We start from the raw sequence: 27,236 nt of genomic DNA, 5'->3' as shown, positions 1-27,236 counted from the left end.
TATATATCGTGCAATAAAGTACGTAGGATTTTTGCAAAATATTGAAAACTCTTTTTGCAATCATAATTTTTTATCACATTTTTGACAAAAAAATTAATTGTTCTAAACATAGCTGTCATTTTGTAAAAAATGGATATTTTTTAAAACGGCTATGTACTTTGTAATTTTAATCAATATAGAAAATAAAAATTGTTGGTTTTTTTGTTCTAGCGTAAGCCGTCTCGGAGAAATCGTGCACGCAAAATGACGTCTCCAAAAAAAGTCGATTGCGGATGTGTGTCAATACGCCGCCATTTGCAACAATTATATAGAATAAAAAATTTTTTTCTATACTTAAATATATGTGCGATAAAGTGCTTTTTGTGTTTTTTAAATAAAGCTATTCATTTGCCCAAAAAAATTCCCAAATTTAGGTATGATTTTAGGTCCTCAAGGGTGGCGTTCTCCTTTAAGGTTTTAAGAAAATATATTTTCTTATTTGTAAAATATTTTATTTTAGTATAAGTATATATATATATATATATATATATATATATATATATATATATGTTACTAGTATCTAACGCGCATATAATATAATATAATTATTTATTATATTCGTTAGATACTAGTAATATATTTACTTATACTAATATAAACTATTTTTATTATATTATATATTATTATAAATATAATTATTTATTATTAATATAATTATTTATTTATAATATAATTATTTACTATTTCTTATATATTTTTTTTTTATCAGAGAGTATACATTCAAAGTATCACTATTAATTTTAAACGAAATTAAGATAAACATATATACACAATATTACAAGAACGCGAAAACTATTATCTTTTTTATTTATCTGATGAGTGTTTTATTTATGCATCCATTTATTTAATAGAAATGTACAGATAATAAAAATAGATATCTCAGTATTTAAATATGTGTATTTTTCACGAGTATTACCATAAATTATATAAACTTTCCACCATTGTGTTTTCAAAATAAAATAGTTAACAATTCTTAAATTTATATATAAATTATGTATGTTAGTCTTTAATATTACAGTAGTTTTTCATCAAAATCTTACATGCAAAGATATTATAAAGATAGAAATTAAAAATAGCACTCTAGCCTTCTGAAGGAACACGTATAAAGAGTGTGAAGTGTAATTGTGTAAAAGTATAAATATCTCAGCTCTCGAATCTTTCTCTAATTGCACGAGCAGTTAAGTAATACTTGCACGAGCAGTTAAATAACACTTGACTGTATATGCAGTAGAAGTTTCAATTAGTTTTCAACGAAACTCGTTTTTGAGATACACAATTATCTTTAAAAACCTCTCCCGAGTTCAATCCGATCGAACGAGAGGAGACGACGTGAGCGAAACGAAAAGAAAAACGCCATTACTGAAGGCGAAGTGAGAGCAAGTGTCATTGTGCGTATTACGTTCTGATTTCTCGTGCAATCCCTCGTTCTCTCTTATTTACGCATTTCTCTCGGGCAGCCGGCGGCAGCCGGATCAATTTTAAGGGAGCAACATGTGTGCGACAAATTCATTTTACTCCGCGAACGCAGGACGTCCAACGGGAACAACGCATGCCGATAACCGGACGATATATACCTACATATACCTGCCTACATTCGTTTGCATTCGGTACAACGACTCGAAAACAAGCAGCACGCTCGCAACCTGCTTGTTGTACGCCGGGTTCGGAGTGCGTAACGTTTAATGTGTGTCGGTGACAGATTTTAAAAGCTCGAAGCTCAAAAGCTCAAAACGCGTTGATGCGTCGATAGCACGCTGTCCCTGTACGTACACCCCGTGTCACGAAACCGGGAGGAACATTTTGTTTCTCGCGCTTTCTCCCTCGCACTCCTTCTTTGACGCTTGCCAGGTATATCTGCTTTTCTCACTGTCTCTCTATTTTGTTTCGTTTTTTATTCCTTTTTTTTCCCCGGCGATACTCGGTCCCGCTGGGAGTGTGGGTGCGTATGTTTTTTTCTCTTTTTTTTTTATTTGCAATCCGACCCCACGAGTCGCTCCCGCCTCGTACAACAACGGCGGCAGCGTTGGCGAATGGGTCGCTCGCGCTCGTGCTCTATCTCTCTGTTTCTGGGCTTCGTCGTTCTCACATATCCAAGCTACGATAGGCATCGTCCTCGTCAACACTTTAAGAGGCACGCTTCCGAGCCCTGCATTTTTGTCCCGTTAAACAAACAATTTTATTACCTCGTCGAAGCCGGATCGAGTCGCGCTTGTCTTTTACACTCCCGTCCCGTGGTCGCTTTTTTTCGCCCGCGGAAACGCGCAGCCGTGAGCATCGATCGTGCGTTCGCTGCTTTAAAGTTATTCGGAAAATATATCGAACCTTTTAGCGCGCGGACACCTTGCTTCTTAGGCGAGATAAAAATCGGGTAGGGATGACACGGAAATTTTATTATCTCGCCACGCGAGAGCGTAGCCTTTGTTACTCCGAGAGATGATTTGTACTTTACTTATCTATCTATGTACACATACACGTATGTGCTTACATATTTTTTATTTCTACGTACAATCATTATTGAACTGATTCTGTTTGCTTGTAGTTGTAAATCTTGATACAATATAGAAAAATATAGAAAATTATAGAATAAATATAAATCGAATTATACATTCAATATAATATAGAAAAATATAGAAAATTATAGAATAAATATAAATCGAATTATACATTCAATATAATATAGAAAAATATAGAAAATTATAGAATAAATATAAATCGAATTATACATTCAATATAATATAGAAAAATATAGAAAATTATAGAATAAATATAAATCGAATTATACATTCATTTAATAATGCAGAATAACAAGAGATAGGAAAAGCTTTTAGTGTATTTAGTATCTTTTATATTATATTTGTACATTATTCTCATATATTATTTTTATATACTATTTTCTATATTATATTTTATGAATCTATGCAATTGAGCATCAACAATAAATTTGTCATTATAAAATCAATAGAGAATGAGTCTGCTCGTTCTAGTGTAATTTCAAAAACGATGATTAACTACTTATCAATTTTCGTGAAATTTAGGTATCCAAAAATAACTGAGTTTCAAGTGCAAGTAACTCAGTTGGCACATGTATAACTGTGAAATGTAGTAAAGATTGAACTTAATAAGTTAAATCGATCTTGAGATGAAAATGACACGATCTCTCTGTAATTTTAGCCTTATTATTCTTTTAATGTTATATTTTTTCAATGTCATATTATTTTTTAAATGTTAACTGAAATAAGAAACGGCTTTGTGTAATTTTACCTGACTTCATAGAAATGTAACACGACCTTATTCGTGACGTGTGCAGAGAGTAAGAACATTCTTGTTTCGAAAATATCTTTATTTTCGATATATAAATCTCAAAATGGTATTACATAGCGTTATAGAGGAAGATACATGCATCAATACATTTTCTATGATTTAACAAAGAAAAACATATTCTTATAATTCGAAAATAATTTTTATGGAGAGAACAAAATATTGATATTGATATTAGATATAATGTTTTTAAAAATGTTGGAAGCAGATATTATTATTATCAAAATAATTATATTACATTTCTTATGAGATTATTATAATATTCGAATAAAATGATAACATTGTTGAAATTCAAGATTTTAAAATTTTTCTAAAAAGTGATACAAGTGACTGAAAAAGAGAGAGAAAGATTTTCTAAAAAATTAAATATTTATTTATTTGATGGATGCTAAAATAATATTACATTTATAACATTAGGCTTTATTCCGAGATCGATTACTAATTAAGCTCTTCTCATTACGAGTTCGGATAATAATGTTTGCTACAACAGTTATAAGCCGCTACGATAATTTTGATTTTGTTCCTCTTCATGCATTGCTTGTTTAAAAATCGTAAACGTTTTTAATAACATTCGTAAAATAAAGAATCGTAAAGTACTTTTGTGGTTTAAAACCGTAATTACGTGTTCCTTCAAATGTCTACATAAAATCCTCACTCTTCCTCGTTACGCTCTTCACACGAAAGTGTGGTATCGAGAACGGGAGAGTTGAGAGAAAGCGCAATAGAACGAAAGGGGAAAGAGGAAAGGGGGTTGGGAACGACAAGGGGTGGAAGGGGATGTTGAGAGAGAGGAGACGCGCGAGGAAAAGAAATTTAAACTTTCAGAATTGGCGCTCGTGGACTCAGTAAGAAGATTTCTATGAGACAAAAGCGGTCCGATGGAAGGTGGAAGTGAAAGGATGAAGGTGCACGGTGGCGGGCTTCGGAAAATGAATTGGTATTCAGCGGGATCGGGCGACGCAATTACATTCCGATTGTCTCATCGTTTAAATAGTCGCCCATCGATTGTATTGAATCTTAATTGGCTGTAGAGTACTCCGAGCTTCTCGAAACTACAATTGTCTATCACTTACCGAGTTTTGTTTGCAGAAGGAAACCGGCCTGGTCGAGCGAAGATAATATTATTTTGCGGATTAAGACTGATCCGTTGAAACATCTCGTCCCGCGATTGGTGGAATTGAGCGTACCGTGAATACGACTATTCGGAAGGATATTCCTCTTGTTTAGTCCTGTACTGCGTAAAAAAAAATACTTGAAAATTCATTTGCAGAATATAAATTTTATTCACAGAAATAAACTTTATTTTATATCATAAGAAACTTTATATCTCACAAATAAATTTTCTCACAAGTACCTTTTCTCAGTGTGAGTAAATGTTTTGTGACATTTTATTATTTGCCACCAATTGTATGAAAAAGTTAACATTGTCAACAACGTCTTCGTAAATGAGCTTCGACACGCACTCGATACAGAGAAGATCGAGAATGATCGTTGCAATTTTAATTCGCCATTTGTTCTACGACATAATGTATTTGCGTTACGAATATATACACGCATGTGTGAACGTTGTAGTTTGATAAAATAAGTTCCTCTTGTTATTAGTTGTAGAATCATGCATATGCTGGATACATTTTTACTATTCGTCAATGTACATAACGTAACAGCTTGTCCCACGAGCAAGCTGTTACATCATATTTAATAGCTATTACATCATATATTGGGAGGAAACACGTTGTTACAATACCTATATGAAATTAGTATGTTATAATATATTAGTGTTGGAATATACAGCTATTTTAATGTGTGTGTGTACACTAAAAAAAAAATACTTAAAAATTTACTTGTAATATATAAAGTTTATTTCTGTGAAATAAAATTTATTTCAGTGAATAGACTTTATATCTCCTACAAACAAACTTTCAAGTATTTTTTTTTTTTTTTAGTGTAAGAGTTTTAGCAAACTCGTTTATTTACCGAATTTTTACTTTTGCACTTTACTCGAACGTAAACGGCAACTCTAGAAGTAACAAAACTCTAGAAGAAACAAAACCGACGTGTAAGATGGGGAATATGTAGAAGAAGTTAAATTACAATCGTGCTTCTCCGCAAGTAGTGGAGGAATATTTTCATCCTTTGACTTTTGAAAATGTTATATAAGAATAAAAGGAGAATGAGGGAAGCACGAGGATTATTGGAAACTAAAGCAGCAGTGGCGCCAGCCAGAGAAATCAGCTCTTAAAAACTGTCATTTAATCGAGAATTACTTTATCACGCGAAGAATGCTATCCTACTTTACGAATTGATAAGGAGAATACTAGAGAAGGCGCAATGTGCCCGGAGACGGCATGTGCGGAGTTTTTCAGTTAGCAGTAGGAAAGAAATCATTTGACGGAGAAAATGGAAATAAGAGACCAGATGTGTCCCGGACAAAAACTCGCCTCTGATTGTCACATCATTTTCTTTTTCGCCTTTCTCCCCTTTTTCTTCGGATTCAATACCTAACCGAACCATTTGCGGCCTTATACCGAACCTCACGGTATATGCAGATTTTCATCCACGATAATCAGTTGCGCTAAGGTTGTTATTGCATCCACAGTTGTCACGAACATTTGCTATGTATAAAGGCCCGGAATATAATTCAATTCGGTCTATATTAGAGATATCGCGACACTATTAAGTAGATTGTCGCTTTACACAATGGATTCAATTGCACACTGTCCCTTCTAACTTCATTTATTATAATGTAACTGTAATTAACCATTGCGTTTCAATAGAATTACAATACGTTTAAGGCGCCAGTTTCCTCCTTGCAATTATATTGAATCGTCGGAAACGAGAAATGGTGATGAGTTATTCTTTCTTTTTTTATATATAGTGTGTTCCAGGCTCTCTTCCGCAATTTTTGTAAGAATATAGAACGGATTGAGGTGAACATAAAAGTTCTATACTGTTTTGCAATATTAGCAATAAATCTCGAAATATTAATTAAAAAAGATTAGTGAATGATCACGCGCAATATAGTAGATGAGCTGTAGTGGCGCCATCTGCTGTTATACTTATACTTATGTTCCAAAAAAATCATTCAGCATTTATATGGTAGATAATATACACCATATTGAATAAAATAACCTTAGTAAACCGGTCGAAAACTCAACCGTTTCTGAGATATAAACATTTTTGTATGTATCATCATGAATGACTACTGGGTTTATATAAGTGTTCCACATGTTCCTCCTTCCATTTCCATACATGCTTGGCATCTTCTTTTTACAGAGTCGCAAACTCTCTCAAAAATTCCAGGTCTCTGTCGAATTATTTCACAAGCACGCTGGACTAGATCACATAATTCTTCTATGTCATTTATTGGCGAAGAATACACTATGCTTTTCAAATATCTCCATAAAAAAAAGCCCAAGGGATTTAAATCAGGGGATCGAGGGATGTATGGAAATGGAAGGGGGACATGTGGAATACCTTCTGTAAAGCCAGTAAGTCATTCATGATGATACATACAAAAATGTTTATACCTCAGAAACGGTTGAGTTTTCGACCGGTTTACTAAGGTTTTTCTATTCAGTATGGTGTATATTATCTACCATATAAATGCTGCCAAAAATATTTATGTCTCAGAAACGGTTGAGCTTTCGACCTATGTTCACTAAGGTTATTTTATGGTGTGTACTATCTACTATATAAATGCTGAATGGTATTTTTGGCAACACCCTGTATATTAAGTCAAAAAGTCCTTTATCATTTTGCAAATGACCACATAAATTTTTAGATATTATTTAAAGAAGATTTGCCAATATCACACACAATCATGTAACAACTTTCTTTCATTAATAACTAAAAATTTACTTGGTTATTTGTAAAATAATAAAGGACTTTTTGTTCAATTTAACCTAATGTACAAACACACAACAGTATACAATAGTTATCATATCGCGCGTTATTACTCACTAATCTTCTTTAATTAATATCTCGACTATTGCAAATATTGCAAAACAGCATGGAGTTTTTATGTTTATCTCATTCCGTTCTACGTTCTCACAAATTTTTGCGTAGTAGAGTTTGGGCACCCTATATATTAAAAGTAAATCAATTATTTTCGTATATCATCACGCACATTCGATAATACAAACTAGCAAAACGTAACGAGATCTCTAATTTTGTTTTAAGAATTAACAAATAGTTGTGAATCTCGTGATGAAAGAAGATAGGATAAATGTACATCGAATTATATATCCATTTAATAATGCAGAATAACAAAAAAGAGGAAAAGTTTCCAGTATATTTTTACCAATCTACGCTATTGAGCACCAACAATGAAACGCCAACAATGCAAAGAAATCAATTTAGCTCGACGTACAACGTGAGAGAAAAATTCACCCGAAATTTTTCGCTTCTGACGTAATGATTCAGTATGACCGCAATTAGGGGTCAAGAGTCTCGAACTTAAATTCGCCTTATTGATTTCTAGATCAACTCGAAGTCGCCTTATGTATCTCATTCGAAAGATCTGCGACTTTCGTATTATAGGTATTAGTGAAATCTCTCGCGCTTATTAGCGAAGTCTCTTCATGACCTTGTAACACTAACGAAGATATCACCGCGGCGAACCAGTTCTCGCGTAAGCGCGGAAGTTTCGCTTAACGACGAAAGTACCAAACTCGCAGTACGAGTCGATAGATACGGTTAATTATTCTCAAGGAAAATTCCTCGGACGATAACCGAGATGCCGATCTCGGCTCTCCGCTGTGGAATTGCGATGAGATAAATAATATAATGCCGATAAGAATATACCATGAATTAGGTGCAACCGGGAATTTCCAAGATGATTTAGAGAAATGAGAGCACGTTCTCTCTCTCTCTCTCTCTCTCTCTCTCTCTCTCTCTCTCTCTTTCTCTCTCTATTACTGTTAATAACGATGGAATAGTGCAATTTATCTCTTTTTCGTTCGATAGTGACTTACGTATTCATCAGAGCAGTGAACCTATCTATGACCCATTCCGCCTGACGTCCGCTTGATTCTTTTTATTTGTTCATTTTTACTTGTTCTCAAAAACAAGTCCGTGCGTAGTATACTAAAAATAGCTTCAATAATTACCCACACGAGTTGACACTATCATAAAGACACTGTCAACATTAAAGATGTATTAAATGCGTAAGACGTGTGTTAATTATTTAAGATAGTATCACAGATAAATTTCTTAAGAATATCTTCAAATTTTAACTGTATATTAATTGAAACGCTATCAATACGTATGTGCAATTAGAAAGAGATTGGTTGTGGTGAAGTAGAGATAATTAAAATCAAAGTTAACACTATTTATATGTATTAGAAATACGAAAACAGTTTGCGATATTATGTTTTCAATCCTAGCAAATAAATTATTTTTAAGGTTCTAACGAAAAATAAGAAGATGATAAAAGAAACTCGTAGAAATATTATGAAAAAATTAACGACATCTAGTTTTTAAGTAATTAATATTATAGCACACAATTTATGAAAACGATTGAAGTACAGTATGTTTGATAAAAGCGTGTACGGCAAAACTCAAAAACTTAGGATAATACATAAATTGAAAAAATTTGTACACATTATGCATGATATAGACTGCGATGCTTTATTATTAATAAGTTGTCCAGTCGCCTCCATTATCAATAATTGACTGGCATCTCCGAGGCATACTTTCTACTAATTTTACAGCATAATCTTCAGACAAAGATCTCCATATAAATCGAATCTGTCGAATTAACTGCTTGACGGTCCATATTTTCTTTCCTCGGAGCTTAAACTTTATAAGCGCCCAAACATTTTCAATTGGATTTGCATCTGGCGACTGTGAAGGCCAATCCAGTACGTCAACGTCATTTTCTTGTTTCCACGCAGTACAAAGTCTACTCCGATGTTTCGGATCATTGTCCTCTTGCAGTAGCCAATTTTCATTTTTCCTCGTAAACCACCTTTGGGCAGATGGTAATAAAGCTCTCTCATATATTTGGACCATTTTAGCAGCATCCAAATTTTGTGTAAAGATGTGTAAAGTGCCAAATCCCTGTTTTGAGAAACAGCCCCAGACGTGCACCTTTACCGGATGTTTAACGGTCCGCTCGATGAGTCTATTGGCCTGGGTAGACCAGACACGTCTGATAGAAGACTTTGCCCAAAACGAAGCTTCATCTGAAAAAATTACGTTGCCCCAATAGCGGTCCAAATTTTCTTTTGCCCAAGCAAGTCTTTTTTCGACGTGTTTTTCAGACAGCAACGGTTTCGTTATCGTGCTTCGAAATTTCCCTTTATGAGCCAATAAATGTCTTCTTATAGTATGACATGATATATTTAGACCCTTTTTAAGTAAAACCGCTTGCCCGCCACGCAATGATAAACAAGGATTCTTCTCAAACACCCGTAAAATCATTTTGTCCTCCTTTTTCGTCGTTTTCTGCACAGAGCCACGATCCGGCAAGTCATCAACGTTTTTGACCTCGGAATAACGTTTCACCCACTTACTCACAAACGCCTTAGACTTCTTCATATACTTAGCAGCCGCTCCGCGCGACATTTTTGGTTCTTTCGGATGCGAACATAGAAACACAGCTTCGTAACGTGATGCGTACGCGGCACTCATGTTGAAATACAAAAGTATTTTTGTGACGAAAGTCAAACGATAACTAAGGCTTTCTAGACAAAGCATCTTGGGAGAAGAGCCCCGCTATTGGCTCGCGTTCATATCCCCCCTCTAACGGTTTCGAGGAAAAAGTTTTGCCGTACACGCTCTTATCAAACATACTGTATATGACAGCTAAACCGACTTTATAATAATTTGTGCATTATATTTCTTTTGATGCCTCTTGATTAAGTATCTTCTTAAAAATAAGATAATTAAGTAATTTTAAAGATTTGTAATTAATATGCAAAAATACAAAAAATAAGGTAAAATATGGAAAAACAATGTCATGATTATTTTTGTAGTAGTGTATGTCTATCGGTACACGTATAATATATTTATAAATATATACTTACTACGAGCAGTCTTAAAAGTATTAATATATCAAAGGGCAAAACGATTATTTTTTTATGAAGTTTTAAACATTATATACATTTTGTTTGATATTTTCTTGCTGCAGTGCCAAAGTTATGTATATATTATAAATTATATTTATAAACATTTAGCACAGATTTGTAGAGTTTCTTCATGCTATATTAACTATTACTTAACATAATTTTAACTTAATATTACTTAATATAATTTTCTAGCATAATTTGATTTTTTACGTTTTCGCGGTGTCTAGCATAATATTGTCACGAAATAATTATCTTAAATGTCAAGATTACTCATCATTCAGAACCAACTTTATATAGCATTATTGAGACGCTTCGTTGTTTGTGTTATACGCGTAACAATATTTCGCGGGTAAAACAATTTCCTCTTTGATTGAGAAAGATATAAAATTTGATCTCCTTTAGGTCAATCCTAAATGAATCATGCACCGAAATCAAATTACGGGCAACGAGATGAAATGTCGATGAATAAATGATAAAGACGGAAAATAATTTTAAAGATATAATTGCAGCAAGATATAATTGTCAGGTTTAACTCCAATCTTCATGATAATAATACGTGTTGAAACTGCTAGTGGGATAACTGATATAAATCTATCGAAGAGTATGCGATAATATAATTCTAAAATGACTAGATCTGTACAATTAAAATATATATCATTTAAATAAAATTTACATATCTCTGTTTCTATATTATATGCTGTTATTATTATGTTATGAATAAAAAATAATATGCTGTTATTATCATGTTATGAATAAAAAATAATATATTATCCGGTCAAAAATGAAATTTTCTTTCTTTTAAGTAACAGTATATTTTCTATTAAATAACACGGTTTAATCTAATTAAACAAGTGACATGTGATATAAAATATGGGACACAATTTAAATACAAAATAACAGAAGTCAGATTCTACTTAGATTATTGTACAGAGAAAACGATTGCTTTGGAGATTCAGTATTCCTATTTGATTTGTTGGACATAGCAACATAATTTTATATCACGTTCTACTTATTTAATTATATCAAACCATGTTATTTGGTGGAGAAGTCACTACTATTTAAAGTATATAAAATTTTATTTTTAACCAAAGAATATATTATTTTAAATTATGTTTTGTTTAATTTAATCACACATCACACATACACACATAGACACATGTTATTGAATTGAATAATACAATTATTTTAAGCGTTTTATTTTTCATTTTAATCTGTTGTTTAACTAATAAAATGTTTGTTTAAAAATGCAAGAGCAATCATAATGTCACTGGTTTACTAATGTAGTACATATCTGTCGATATTTATTATATATCGACCGTTGTTGTTTTGCTTTCAACGATTACCTGTAAATATGACATAACAAAGCTTTCTGGACATTATAAGGACGCATTATAAATATAATGTTATAAGTATATTGTCAGAGCTAATTAGCATCACTAATTTATATAAATTATTGAAGTCGAGCAACCCAATAATGGTCAAGAGGTCAATAAAGAGGATGGATGACCGCATCATGGAATGATAGAGTATTTAGATAAACAATGACGGACAAAAAAGAGCCCACATGATGAAATAATAAAAAAACAGACTGTCAGTAATGCACAAAAAAAATGCTTTTTTTAAGATTTTAAAATTATTTAAACAGTATTATCGCACTTTTCTTCAAAACAAATGAGACAATTAAGTAAAGCAATTTTCCTCTCTCTCTTTAAATAAAAAAATAAAATATTTGAGCTGGGCAATAAAATTACTTGAAAAGCCAAATAATCGTATTTGTTGAATAAAAAATTTGTTTATTTGGGTTATTCCAGAATAATTGTTTAGTAATAAAATTTATTAAATCCATCTCTGTATAAATTTGACATAGATGTACATATTATTATGAGTTTATTTGTCAGTCCAAAGCAACACTGCTTATTCGCGCGATTAATACAAGAATTTGAAATGTAAAACGCTTCCTTTTTTTATTATATATACGCATCGCGATCAAATCCAATCATCTCTTTCCTATGAAAACAAAAATTACATTAGAATAGCATCGGTAAAATTTGAATTTAAATTACTTCTTGCATATACGCTTGTTTCATACGCGGACAAACAAATTTTTATGCGAGACATGGTACGTTTGATCAATTCATCGACTTCATCAGCGAGATTTACGAGGCCTGTAATTCCATTTAAATTTGTTACTCCTAAACGCATTTTACTTCTTAGTTTTTGCATGACATGGTAGAGGAATTCTGTCGAAAATACGATCAATGATTGTTTCATTGGACGGACAAAACAGGTTCGAAACAATTTTTACGCAAATTTACTAGATTTCTCACGGATATTATTCCTGCGCGTATTATTCCTGCATACCGTTCGCGGAATACCACACTTGGACATTTTCGAGCGACGCGAAACCCGAAAGAGTATGTCTAAACTCATCCCAGTAGTTTTACGCTCTATTTCGTATGAGCAAATTCACCGGCAATTTTTCACGGAAATTAAATGTCACGTGAAATGAGTGCACAGCACATCTCCGACTTGCTTCTTGATAAAGAATGGGTGATATTATTCTAATGGTACTGCAGCCGCATCCTACATGATTCTACCATCAACCGTACTCATCAGTCTTGTATGTCGTACGTTTCGTTCCGCGATGTTGCCCTTCGGTAAACGTGAACTGTATATTTCTATTAGTTCGTTTTTGCGCACGCCGAGGTTGTTACTCAATAAAAGAAACTTAATAGGTCTCGGGTCGTACATTTTCAGTAAACTTTTCTCGAGGGCAGGATATGTTTAGCGATCGTGCGAGCTGTGCAAGAGAGTGGCGAATGATAATATATTAAAATGTTATATTTAATATTTTCCGGTAATTCCGGCACTCTCTTTGATTTTATTTTAATCAGCATCTATTTAGTGAGCGCAGGATGTAAAATCAATTGCCATTTGTTGGCGCATTACGTTTATATGAATAAATTGAAATTTCCTGTATAGCACGTGACAGGAAAAGGCATAAAATTAATATCCGTTGTATACTCTTTTGCTGCATTACTGCGCGATACTGTAATACTGTACGGAGCGTGTATACAAAATATTCGGAATAGTGTGCGAGGTAGTAAGTTGGATAATACAGCTTATGATTTACATCACGTTCGTGTCATTTTATAGGATATTTATTTACGCAGTAACGCGAATGCTGGTGATATTTTGTGAGTGTTATATTTTCAATTTCCAACGTCGTCTTGAACCAGAATCGACACAGCGATATTAATCACGAATTTTAATCACGAATTTATCCGTAATGATCATGGATAATAAGCGAACAATCGCTCTTTGCGTGCAATAACATGCGGAAATATAACAGGATATGACTTCCCGGCACACACGAAGCAGGAATAAAAATTTATTTTCACGGAATCCGAAGTCGCAAAGAAACAAACCAGTGCTGTCATTAACGATATCTCGTCGAGACGAGAGAAACCTCTAACGACTCGACGATTCAGTCTCAAACGAAACTTGAATATTTGCGTTGCCACCCCGTGATAAACAGCAGGACGAATTATCCGTGCATCTCTCCGTGTCCAACGTGGTTTGTTTCTCCAAGATGGTAAGCACCCCGTCGCGCGCGGTTGACACGTGAAATAATTATAAAAAAAGACGAGCCCTCTCGTGTGCACAGGGAGGCAACGTGCGACGCGCCGAAAGAACGCCGAATGAGAAAGAGTGCGACGAGGTGCGAGGGGGAGGATAGAGGGTGAAGGAGAACAGACAGATAGGTAGCTAGGTAGACCAGACTAAGAAAAGTCGAAAATCTTAATTCGGGAGCGGTGCCGCCCCTGCAACACGATGGGCGGTGACTCGCAAGCGCCGATTGGCCTGATTCAGGAAAGGGTGAGAGGGTCTTCTGCGGGGGTGGCAGAGATCTGCGCCGTGACGCCGGGCGCCGGGACAGCGGCGTGTGCCGTCGACCGGTTCTACTGGTCTCCTCTATGAACGTCAGTCGACGCCGGGCGTCCTAAGCGCGCAGCTGCTGGAGCTTTGTCGTGTCGTTCGCAGCCGAGAGCACACGTAACCGACTTCGTGACGAACAGCTATCGGTGCCACACGCGTGTTATAAACGACAGAACGACGAGAGGACCTCGCAAGAAACCCGCCCGGAGCGAGAAGCTGACGTTTCGACAGTTTTACCGTTCGAAAACTGCTTGTCGAAAAGTTCTCGAGAAGTAGAGCCACATACGTACACACGTTCGCGCACACATACGCTTCTGATCTCACGTCGCTGTTGCTCAATCTTTCGCTCCTTGGAAGTACCATCTAGGATGCATCGGACGGACATAATTTTTTACAAAATTTTGACGTAGGCTGGGTGTCAGTGGTCAAGCCTCCCGATGAGAGATCTCGCCGGACGTTGCGCCGGGCAACGTGAGGGCAACTGTCTCGACGCCTGTTCATCTCGCTGGATATCCAAAGGACGGGACAAGTGTCTCGGAATAGTTGCCAGTGATCGGAGAGACTACGTTGGTGAACTGATAGGATGCGAATGTGGATCTTGCGCGGATGATACTCGTGCCGTGGGATTTGTTAATTGGGTACCGGTGATGCGGCTACATGCTGGAAGAAAGAAGGGGATGACTGTTGATTTTCTACCGAGGATGGTGGCGGCCTTTGTTTTCGCTTGCCTTCTATTGCAGAATAGTCGGCCGACATTTGCAGGATTTACTACCGGTAATGTTAAAATCCTCTTACTACTTAGATATTCCCCAGAGAAAAGAAACGCGTTACGGGTGAATGAAGCTGACGGCTGATATCCGTGATTGTTGATATGTCATCATTTGTGGCCATTTGCGGTCATTTCTATGTTTGGTACGGTAGTTGAAGATAGTTTGACTGAGAGGCGTTTGCAAAACACAGGTTCTAAAGACCTCGTGACATAAACACGCTTTTCCTTTAAAGATACGTAACCACTTGTTAACGGCGGATTATAATTGAACACCATGCTGTTCATTTTCAGTTTTTAGTATCACAAAGTATCATAAGTATCCGAGTTATTTCTTGCTCAAATATCACATCAAACACGGAAATTTAAGCGGCGTGTATATTTTTATCAGCTCTGTTTTGGCATTTAGAGATGAAACAAATCCACGAAGCCAATCTGGGTTGTTTTCGAGCAAATATCGTCGAAATTAATAAATATCCGGAAAAATGCTTTAAATAAAAACTACGTGATATTTAAAAGGATTCATAATCGCGCATTTAGGCAAAGAGAGAAAGGAGAGCTTTTTCGAAAATGTAATATTGTTCCATATTTCTGTTATTAATATCTTTTTCACATCATAAATTTTGTGTAAGGATAAAAAATTAAGAAGCACGTAAAACGTCTATGTATCATAATGTAAATGTCTTTTTCTCCATAATTAAAAATGCAATCAATATAAAGCTTATTTTCTAAGATTTTCAAAGGTAGGTATTTAATATCTTTTCTCGCTTGGGCGAAAAATATCACGTAGGAGACACGTTCTAAGAAGTTATATATAACGACCTTTTGAACCAGCATCGTAACTTTACTATCAACTCAACCTTTGATACTAACTCATAACCTTTGATACTTCGATGATACGAACTTTATTCGTCTCATTCGTCGTTAAAGATATTAAATAAAATAAGTGTGTACATATATTTTAAAAATATATCATATTATACACACACATACACACACACACACATATATATATATGTATGTATATATGTATGTATATACATATGCATGTATATTTGTATATATGTACTATGTATGTATGTGTGTATGTATAATGTATGTATATATAAGGTGTCCCAGTTCTCGTGGCTTCAATGTACACTTACAGATTCTTTGAACAATTTCAAATTAATTATTTCTTATTGAAAATATCGAAGGAAGTTATTATTCATAGCGATTTTTCAATTTTCAGTATAACATATCTTTCTAACGAAAGCTCAAAATACAATACTGTTAAAGTAAAGGTTACTTGAAATTGACAGAGAAAAACATTTTGTCATTCGAAATTTAATTTGCTAAAAGTTTCGTAGTTTCGATCGTTTATATCGTAACTATTGGTGCCTTGACGCTGAGGAAAACTTAACTCGAAATTGCTCACAGAACCTGTCGGTATAAATTGATGTCGCGAGAACTGGGATACCTTATATACATAATTTTTACCTAAAATATATAAATATCGTCATACACAATCGACGGTCGCAAATTAAATGTCAATGTAAGCAGTTACAACAATTTTTTCTCAAAAACATTATTTTTCCGATATTTGTAACACACAATAATGCAAAATGCCGCTACCAAGTACCGTGTGAAATAAACGCGGCATAGACGTGGCATTTTCAGTTTATTTCCCAGAGATGTGGTTTCGCAAGACAACATTGTTATATGCGGATAATTCTGGCATTAAACGCTTTTTAATCTCCATCCTTACGCAAATTTTGAAATTTGCGAATGTAATCACGGACGTTGGTTGAACGTACTTTAAAAAATATTATATTTTTGATAAAACTGAATGTGCATGGTTATAATGTTACATCGTTAAATAAATTTGAAATATTATGAAACTTCCGTTTTTACACATTCTTCGTACATATTTGACCATCTCGACGATTCGAATCAAACATATCGAGTTAGTTTCGAGAAATGATTACACTTTCTCATATTTTCGAATAAGTGAGCATAAAAGAAATAATGTCGAATAGACTGCTGGACCGTATGACATGCTTCAAATGCCTATAACGTATTCTTCATAAGTCAGAGTGATTGTTTATTACGCGAAATGCTTATCTTGACTGGTGTATATGTGCGTATGTGTGTGTACGCCCGCGTGAAATTCTGCTTCAGAAAAACAGAATATTTTACGTTCCATCAATTTTGCCAAAAATATTGCCAAATTACTGTTCTACAAAGAATTATAGTAAAATCTTATTTTTCCGGTATAAAAGTGTATTGCTTAAAATTTACAATCTATACACGTGTCCACGGGTGTATCGCAAATTGTCATTCTTGATTTAGCTTTCGATAGAGATGACTTCTTGGAGACATCGCTATGTAACTTAATTATCTTTGCAAATAGGTTATTATTAATTTATTTTGTAAAATATGATCGAAAACAATCGCAACGCTTTAATTCTACAAGTAATCGTATAGTTCCGATTCTCTATGTGTAATCAGCAGCTACACATATTGTAGAGCTCGTAACAATCTAAACATAAACTGTCTATCTCGTATATCCTGCTGATATCTTTTACGTTTGTTTGTATGTCTATCTCGTATATCCTGTTGATATCTCCTACGTTTGTTTGTACGTTCATTTAAATGTACACCGGTCCGATCAGCATGTGCAATCTCGGATTTAATTTTGGTCACATTAAATTTGCCATTGATAATGGCGCACAGTATTATAAATTTATATTTATAGTCTTGCTGCGTTAAACACTTATTACTTGCCCGCCCATATGAGAACAAATCCATTTTATTTCTGGGTAATTCGCGATTTTTTGCAAGTTCAGGGTGAACAATCAGTTTCATTGACTTTAAAACCCGTATTAATATAATCGTTACTTGAAACTTGTCCCAAGTGAAATATTCAGATTTGAATATAAAGTTAGATTTGAATTATTTTTATGTGAATCATATACACGGTGTCCGGTAACTCACAGAGGAACTACAGGGTAGATCAGGTCAAACTGGACAAAAATGTCTCCATTATTTTGAACATCCATCTAAAATTCTAAGTTATTAATCTAAGAAGATTCATTAATGATCACGTGCTATACGGTAAGTGAGCTGTGATGGCCACGTCTGCGCTGTATGCTTGTATATTAGATCAAACTGAACAAAAAAGTTCTCTATTATTTTGTAAATAACTACGTACATGTTTAGTTATCACGTAAAAGTTTAGTGCATAGTTTAGTGCGCGATAATGCTTCAATCTTTTTTAATTAATAACTAAACATCTACGTGATCATTTAGAAAATGTTAGAGGACTTTTTTGTTCAATTTGACTTAATATATAAGCACATAGCGACAAACATCGCCATTACAGCTCATTTACCGTATGGCACATGATTATTCATGAATCTTTTTGGACTAATAACTCAAAATTTTACATGCTTGTTCGCAAAATGATTAAGGAATTTTTTGCTCAGTTTGAACTAATTTATCTATACACCGTGTCTTTTCCGTGAGTTACCGGACACCCTGTATACAACATTATATATTTGCCACCGCGATTCAACTGAAAAACTCACATTTAACTTTAAATTTGAATCTGAGTATCTCACTTGAAGCAAGTTTTAAGTAACGACTATTAATATGAGTCTGAGATATAAGAATCAGACAAATATTGCATGAATCGCGTATAGTGTGATTCAACTCTTCGAACAATTCAAAGTAGAATACATGTCGAGAAACCGAAAGCTTTTTCACTGCTAAGCCTAATCTTAAAACAATCCTAAAGTAGCCCTAAAGTAGTCCTAAAGTAGTCTTACTCGTTCGTGACACGTACACGACGATCGCGGTTTTTAACACACTGTTCACGAACGATCGGCACAAAGATCGTAACGTATGTATGCGTGAACGACGTAATTTTGCACGGTACTGTGTAAAAATTACGCGTATATTTTATTGAATATTTTATTGAATATTTTATTGAATCTTGTATTTGGACATTTTGATCGATCAATTCACGATACCTACATTAAGAAAAAAAGTGGTTGAGTTAATGAGACTTTTTGCTTGAGCGAACAAAATTTGTTTAATTGAACGAATTATAGAGTAAAGGCACGAACAGTGACATACCACTTTGTTTTTGGAGGTTATGTCTTAATGTAAAACTCAAAATATAAATGTAAATATATATACATGTAGTTGGAAGTACTCCCTATCAGATAATATTATATTTTTACTGAAATTGTTTCTAGATTTAAAACAAAAAATGTTTTTGTAAAACACACGAAAATGGAATTCAAAGAAAATGGGTACCAAAAGCGACATAGCTATTGGAAGTTATATAATATCTTGCATATATAATATTTAATAATAAATGCATATATAATAATAAATGCATATATAATATTTAATAATAAATAGTTCATTAATATGTTTAATGTGTTGAATAATATTTATTTATTCAAAACATAATGTTACAAAAGGGAAATATAATTAAATAAAAACGTATCTTTAGCATTTCCATTTTTTTCATTTCTCACATATCTTTACATATATTATATTTTTAAACTAAACAAAATTAAACATATACAATACGACATGTCACGTCACAAGAGAGGTTAGAATCAGGTTATGTTAGTCACAGAGTATCGCATCTATCGTATACTGTAGGGGTATGTCATTTTAAGACACATTCTCATAAAATTTTTCAAGTTATATAGTAAAAAAGTGATGAAGATAAAAATATTCAAAAAATATTTTTATAAAAGTCAAATGCATGTAGAAGAACTTAATATTGAATAAAAAGATAATTTTCGCTGTTTAGTCTACGTATTGCGTCAATAAACACCTTAGAAATAAAACTTGCGAATTTCTAAAACTCGATATTTGCTAATTTAGCGTATAAAAGAACAAGAAATATACCAAGTATGAATTTTTTATAACTCACCTGATAAAACGAATTATGTTTATATTAATTTCGATAAAATACAACATTTAATATATGAGATATATAGGTATGTCATTTTAAGAGGTCTATGTCGCTTTTGGTTACTTTTCTCTATAGTTACTGTGATAAAAATTGATTCAATGATATCAATCAATTCAATGACTGCGACTTGATCAGTAAATATATCAACTTAACTTATTGTTGTACTAACGTGTAATTTAACAGATATAATATTTTTTTAAGTGGCTGCTGATTTTTTCGATTCAATTGCTTCTTTTTTCAATGTAAGAATTCGACTCTTTCGACAATTTGGAGAAAAGTCACAGTGAAGATATTTATTTGTTGCAAGCAAAATATATAATAATAAACCCTTTTTCATAATGCATCGTTCAATTTTATAGGACGTCACATTTTATGTTTGTACTACAGTAACCTGTAAATGTTTCAAATTTGAAGCCAGACAGATGAGGTATACATAAAATCATCGATAATTTAATTAATAACGTAAAGACAAGTGCATCTCATGGTGTTATGCAATATCATATTTCATATGACACGTTGCATAAAACCAGTACGCGTTGCATTCGCTGTCTTCCCGAGCAATTGGGGTGATCATCGTCGTTCTGAATGACACGTCTTTTCGTTCCCCCTCGTAAGCACTATCACGAAAAAGCTGCTCGAGGGGTTCTAATACCGAGCTTGCTGAAATTACGCTTCAATGGCGAAATTGCGCTAGGAATGAGCTACGTCCTGTGCGCGTGCTTCACATGCATAATTCATAAGCGAGGCGTCATGGTGAAACCTTGGGCGATAAATATTTTTTGAGGACGGAAGGATGTAAAAGTGCATGCAAATGAATCTGGCTGTAATGCAGTGGCTACTACTTACACAGCATTAAGCCCCTCGGCCGACACTTTCTTTTCCACACCTTTTACTTTTCCGCCATTTACTTCCACTTTATTATTTTGCGTATAACATAATTAAACGGCGAGTGAATAAAATTTTCGAAGGCCGCCGGGGTACGAAAGCAGATGCAAATTAAGGCTCCTCACTGTGCCGTACGGTGTCGTTTACATCGCACTATGTGCGATGCATTATGTGCCTCATCGTGACGTACGAAAGCGTTTTTCTATCCTCATTTTCCACTTTCTTTATGAAAATTTATATAGAGATCATATTATCGCGCACACGTGTATAATTAATGTTTCAAAACTTTTTAAAATTGCATAATTAATATTACATGCGGGAAAGAAAAGGGGAGAGTGATGCTGTATGAGAAAAAAAAAGTTTGGAAATATTGAATATAAATTTTCCTCGTTTTTGCATAGTTATTAGTAATAATTTTCTGTTATCAGATCGGTAATGATTTATTTTGAGAATCCAACATCTGATGAGATACGATTCTTAATTCTACGATCAATTTATGATGTTGAATAAAAATTTACTCACGCTAATATCTACATCAAGACGAATATTATTTCTATTGTAAAATATCGATAATATTATATATAATTAAAATAATGTCAATGTCAATGTAAAGTATATTGATGAAAGTAATAACAATCAAACTTCTGCATTGAGAAAAAAATATCTAAAAATTAACATATATTTATTAGATCGGTAACATATTTACTTAAATCAAAATTCTTTTCACCTTTTACTTCATTTAAACCGAGTATTGTTTACTCAGTTTAAATACCTCAATTAAGTTCAGTTAAGTTTACTCAATTTAAATGAAAAGGATTGTGATTTAAGTAAATATGTTAATGATACCCACATAATAAATATTTATTAATTTTTATATATTTTGTCAGAGGCGAAATCTGAAGAATGAAGAATCTGGTACGATAATCTGGTACACGTCAGATTTTCGGGCCGCCTACTACAGCACTTTGGTGGCTTAAGACAGAATTAGTGTGGACGTGCTTCGGATATTTCAAAGAAATTACACTCGACCATCATTTTGAATCTACTACTAAAACAATGTACATACATTAAGGCCCCTTTCAGGGCGGCCAGCCGGTGATTTCCAAATCCAATCGTCTTTACGAGCACCCACAGCGCAGATTGCCGGTCTTGAAATCGGGATGGAGAGAGGCCATTATCATCGTGGTGGCGGTCGCTAGTGGATGCGAATTTTATACGGTGGTCATTCAATTCGCGTGTTACTGCCCTTGAATGCAATCTCTTAGGTAGCGAGTCCTGCCGACTCTAAAGATAGATAGATCCCGGAGTGCACAATTGAGAATATGGAGGGTCCTCTCATTGTCTCGATATCTGATCGCAGTGAGCGACGAATAAAACCGCTTTAGTCGCTTACTGCCGATTGCCTCACCGTCGTTACGTTTAATACGTACTTCGTGTACGAGCTCCGATATCTGCTCCGCCGCCACCGCCGTTACCGTTGCCGCGCACGCGCTTATCTAATTTCAATGAATTATCGAAGAAATTTCGGGTAACGGATGTTGGCTCACAAATTGGCACGCGCGCGTTTGCCACGCATTTTCGGCCGCTATGTCTGTCGTTTATGTGCAACTCCTATATTCCTGGCTTGCGTTCGTATTCTCTCCTCTTTCTCTTTCTGCCTCCCTCCCTCTCTCTCTCTCTCTCTTCTTCTCCCTCTCCCTCTGCCTCTCCCTCTCCCTTCTCTTCCTCTCTTTCTGCTTTCTCACTTGTACCACAGGCTATGCTACTTTGCCAACTGTTCTTCGCGAAATTATCTCGTAGCCTAAGGGTTGCCATCTGTTTCGATGGGGGAAGCCACCCCTAATTACGTACGGCGACAGTTGTAAGGGCGTTCGATCTAATATCTAACGTCCGAGCGCGGTCTGCGCTTATACGTGTCGAAAATACGAACGATTTTCATGCGTCTCGGTGGCTCGTTTTATCGCGTAAAAAGCGGGCTTTTTTATTGTCCGTCGTAGCATGAATAATTGTACTCACGCGCCAGGCAAAGAGAAACAAATGCCCCTCCGTTTCCACCATTTCCGAATATCTCTTCTTTTATAAGAGCTATAAGTCGTATTAGTTTACCCACTGTGCGTGAGCATAGCCATACTACTGCAGTGAGCATACAAAGAATATCTGCACTCCTCACTTTTTCCGGGATGATCTTACACGGAAAGAGAAAAACGTTACGCTTTCCGCGCGCAAATACATTTTGCAAGGAGAATGAGATATACGAATACTCTAGATTTCGTGTACTACGATTGTTTATTAATGACGCGATTGCATTACACGTTCGAAGAAAATTTTCGATCAAATTCATATGAAATCAAAGAACAAAGTTTCATTATCCGTTTGCTCTCTCGAGATTTGTTCCACGAGAATGCTTAGATCTCGGGACATTCATAATTTGTACTATAAAAGCTAATGATGTGTCGACAACGTAGCCACATATAGCCGTGGATATTTGTTTAAAAACATTCTGAAACAAAACAGTGGAAGCGCAGAGAATCTGGCTAAAAGCGCATCGTGGCGCTCGACATGTAATTATTATTACACGAAGTACCTTTCATAAAGTTTTCCGATTGTTTGTTGTCAATCTGATTTTGTGATTTTATCGTTGCGAGATCGCACAGTACAATATGCACAAGGCACACGCGTACGTGCGTATGCGGCGAACGTGTGCCATCTGCTTTTAAGTGGGGTAAGTGGGTGGATGGGAGTCGCTTCTGTACGTGCACATGTACGTATACGTGTAGGTGGAAGGAGGGTTTCACGTACCGCGCACCCCCCTGGGATTCTCGCTTCATGCATTTTATATTTCGGCAGACTTTGATTCCTAGACGGGCCGCGTGGCTCACGGGAGTAATCCTTAATCTTTGATCGGAAATTATCTTTGATCATGGTTCAGTCATTGGGCGCTCTTTTTCCACCCTTCTTCTTATCTTTCTGTATCCCTTGGGTTGGGTACCTGTACGCTTATAGCTGATACAACTGCGCCTTCGTTCATCTCGAGAAAGAAAACTCATGTGAAACAAAGAAGAGAATGAACAAAAGATTCGAAATATAACTTGTTGGAATGAATACGACGTTTAAAACGTTACACATACCCGAGCGAGCTCGGAAAACACTCAGTGTTTGAATTTTTTTACTGACTACAATATTGACGATATATACAACATGATCCTTGCGAAGATAATCTTTGAATGAGTGATTCTTCATATTTTTATCTACTTATTATATAAAGCCTATTACAAAAAGTAAGAAATATAACGTTCTTATTACTGTTTCCATGAAGCTAATTGTCGTTAGTCAGCATTTTTCCTACAAAACTTCGACATTTACTTGAAACAAACAAGGATTAAACAAAACTTATCGTAGTCGGTTTTCAAAATATTGATTTTTTATAAAGAGTTATTAATATCCAAAATTGACAGATTGATTTTTCGCCAAAAGTAGTTTCTCTCTCTTTTGTTTGTAAAACGAAAACTATAATAGATATAAACAAAATCTTTCAATAAAGATTAAATAATCTTACTAAGAATATGTATGCACAAAAACTATGAATAAATTAGTTCAATAGTTCCTGAAGCATTTTGAGTATCGATTCAAAAAATATAGTTTTGAGGAAAACGAGTTTAAAGAGTTTCATGTTAGGTTTTCAAGTAAAATTGTTAAAAAAACTTATATTTCCAACTTATACAAAATCTCTTTCATCGATTCTGAAGTCCATGTAATGCATTATTTTTAGGTGATTCAACTTTTTTCCCTAGTTTTTTAATCTAAAATCTTGCTTCTTTAGTCATTTCTAATATCGCGCTCTGGGTCAAACTGATACGGTGGTGTCGGAAACCACGAATTAACGGACATTTATGCTCGTAACTTCCATTATTATTTTTAACGAAACCATGTTTTTTTTGTTGAAAATATATGTAGCTATTTATAAAAATATATACAGCCATTTCCACAATGCTGATTCAACAGTTGTGTCCATTAGTGCGATATTTTGAAATGACGTTTACAAAATGACGTTTTACTCAATCTTTTTCTATTGTTTTTATTTTATTATTTTGCACGATGATTTTTTAAATTCACGAACCACCGTTCTCCTATAAGCTACCCTTACTTTATATATGAAATCTTTGTAATTGGCTTAATAGCATTAAAAATATCATAACCATCGTATATCATAGGTAATAATCTATAATCATGGCTACTTGTGCTCTGCTTCACATTGGTGGAGTCTTTTTTCTTCTTAATACCTTTTCTGAATTGCCTATGCAAAAGTTTTTCTCTCAAACTGTTCCATCTCTCCATGTTCAACGCACTATTTTCACTACTAAATATTCGGCTTGACACTTCAAAGACGACTAACTTAAATATTCTGTTCTTGTAAATGTTAGAATGGAATTTTGATGGGTTCTATGGGTTTAGACGTTATCATGGAATTATGCAGAACTATTATTATGCGATACTATTATGCAGAAATAATCGTTTAATAAAATTTAAAGGAAGGTTAAAAGAAAGACTCGTGGAGAAGCTTCTGACAGGTGTTAAACAAAAGAGATTGTACACCGCCAACTACATTTGCGCGCCAACCAACCGTGACTAGTTTTGTTCAAAATAATTAACCGATATTTTGATATTCGAATTTTAACCTATAATTGGGTGAAAATATTCTTGAATGAACATACTTTTGAAAAATGTTACTTTTAAGAAATCGATTTTAAAACTCTGAGAGATGTATATAATCTTTTAATCTTTCTTTAATAGTAACAAGACTTAGATTTTAAAATATACCCTTGCATTCTCCGTCGAAACACAAGTTGTCCCTTAATAATTCGTGAAATTTCAAATCCAACCTGATTTATTATACAAGATGTTCGATTTACTGTAATTTTATCAAGCGACATATTTCAACTACTTTCAGGAAATGGCGTGGAAACAAGTAATGAAGATGTATAATTTATATAAAAAATAACTAACATATAATTAGTTGGCTCCGGTACGACCTTCAACGAAAGAAATTTGAGACAGGAAGTGAGAGAGAAAGAGAGAACGGGGAGAGGAACGACAGAACCAGAAAGAAAAAGGAAGATTGTAAAGGTGAGGAAAGGAGGGTATGTTTCTCAAGAAGAAATCCTCTCTTGAGCGATCTCGACTCGGCTTACCAAGTTGGCGAAATACTCGAAGCTCTCTCATCCTCTTGTTTTCTCTCCTCTCTTCCGTTCTTCTCACCACCTCAAGTCAACTTCGCACCTTCACCGTCTCTGCTTTCTAACTCGTCCTCCTCTGCTTTTTTTTCTCTCGTATTGCGTACGTGTGGAAAGAAAGCTTTCTCTCCCATGTCTCACCTCTCAGATATCTCGTACTGCAGGCTGCCAGTAATTTCCATCTTCCATAATCTCGTGATACACGCCACGTCCGTTTCCGTGAATTATTATTAATTATTTATCCTCTACCCCGTCTGTATTATGCATAATGTAATAAATTTCGCCGAGCAGCAGTTTTGCGGTTGTCCAAAAATGTAGAATATAGGATCGCTAATGTCTGAATTTCATACTTCTGCCGGTTACGTTTATCGCTCACAGCAATCGCATGTTCTCATATGGGATTACCTTCCTGACATCTTCGTTTTCACTCGCAGTCTGTCCGGTAATCAACAGCGACTATCTCCGTCAGCCTGAGGAGACTCCATCGCTTCATGCCCTTCCAATTTCTTCTCGACTTTTGCGATTGTCTCAAAAGAATACGTTAAGTCAATAGAAGTCGTGGTACATATACGTGGTGCATTAATATTTGAGATTGCCGCAACCGGCTTCCGTATCCGCTGGCAAGGTAAAGCTTCTGTGGCTACGCGGTTACAGAGTGATACCGTGCGACCGAGGAGTCCATAAGGGGATTACAAATCTAGTCTTCGATAGGTGAGTAGCGATTTATTGGCTTTGAAATGTTCCACGAAAAGACGTTATTAACTCGAAGATACGAAAATAATGAGAAATGTAAATCTTTGTTTCTTTCTATCGATTTCTTTTACAATATTGTGATGCTAAATTAAAGGGTGATAGATAAATTGGGACGATTTTGACCTGAAAAGTATTAGGACCTTAACTTAGTTTCCGCCCGCAAATGTTAGATGGCAATGCAAACAGTTCTAGTAGTCATTACTAACGAAACAGGTAGTTTGTGATTAATTTCGACATTTCTCGATAACATTCAGTCA

General features: G+C 34.7%; 2 protein-coding genes across 4 annotated transcripts in view; one reads left to right on the top strand and one right to left on the bottom strand.

The window, feature by feature from the left end:
* LOC116846429 overlaps positions 1 to 22,487 on the bottom strand; it is a 38,840-nt gene extending 16,353 nt beyond the window's left edge. The window contains exons 1-4 of the mRNA XM_032820228.1: positions 22,426 to 22,487; positions 22,062 to 22,279; positions 4,712 to 4,873; positions 4,431 to 4,591 (exon numbers count right to left, since the gene is read on the bottom strand). Coding sequence (XP_032676119.1) covers positions 4,431 to 4,591; positions 4,712 to 4,782 — 232 coding nt within the window. The 5' untranslated portion in view covers positions 4,783 to 4,873; positions 22,062 to 22,279; positions 22,426 to 22,487. The remainder of the gene's footprint in view (positions 1 to 4,430; positions 4,592 to 4,711; positions 4,874 to 22,061; positions 22,280 to 22,425) is intronic.
* LOC116846426 (lachesin-like) overlaps positions 14,371 to 27,236 on the top strand; it is a 417,598-nt gene continuing 404,732 nt past the window's right edge. For 2 of the 3 annotated variants that reach the window (XM_032820225.1, XM_032820222.1), the window contains exon 1: positions 14,372 to 15,140. In XM_032820225.1, coding sequence (XP_032676116.1) covers positions 14,804 to 15,140 — 337 coding nt within the window. In that variant the 5' untranslated portion in view covers positions 14,372 to 14,803. Of the gene's footprint in view, positions 15,141 to 27,236 lie in introns of all 3 variants that reach the window. The other variant, XM_032820223.1, reaches the window with a different exon arrangement.

This window comes from Odontomachus brunneus, unplaced genomic scaffold (genome assembly GCF_010583005.1).
Source record: "Odontomachus brunneus isolate Ranch 3 - 2012 unplaced genomic scaffold, Obru_v1 Obru_scaffold_064, whole genome shotgun sequence".
Lineage (NCBI taxonomy): Eukaryota > Metazoa > Arthropoda > Insecta > Hymenoptera > Formicidae > Odontomachus > Odontomachus brunneus.
The sequence above is the reverse complement of the archived record's forward strand: the minus strand, read 5'-3'. Positions and strand labels throughout refer to the sequence as shown.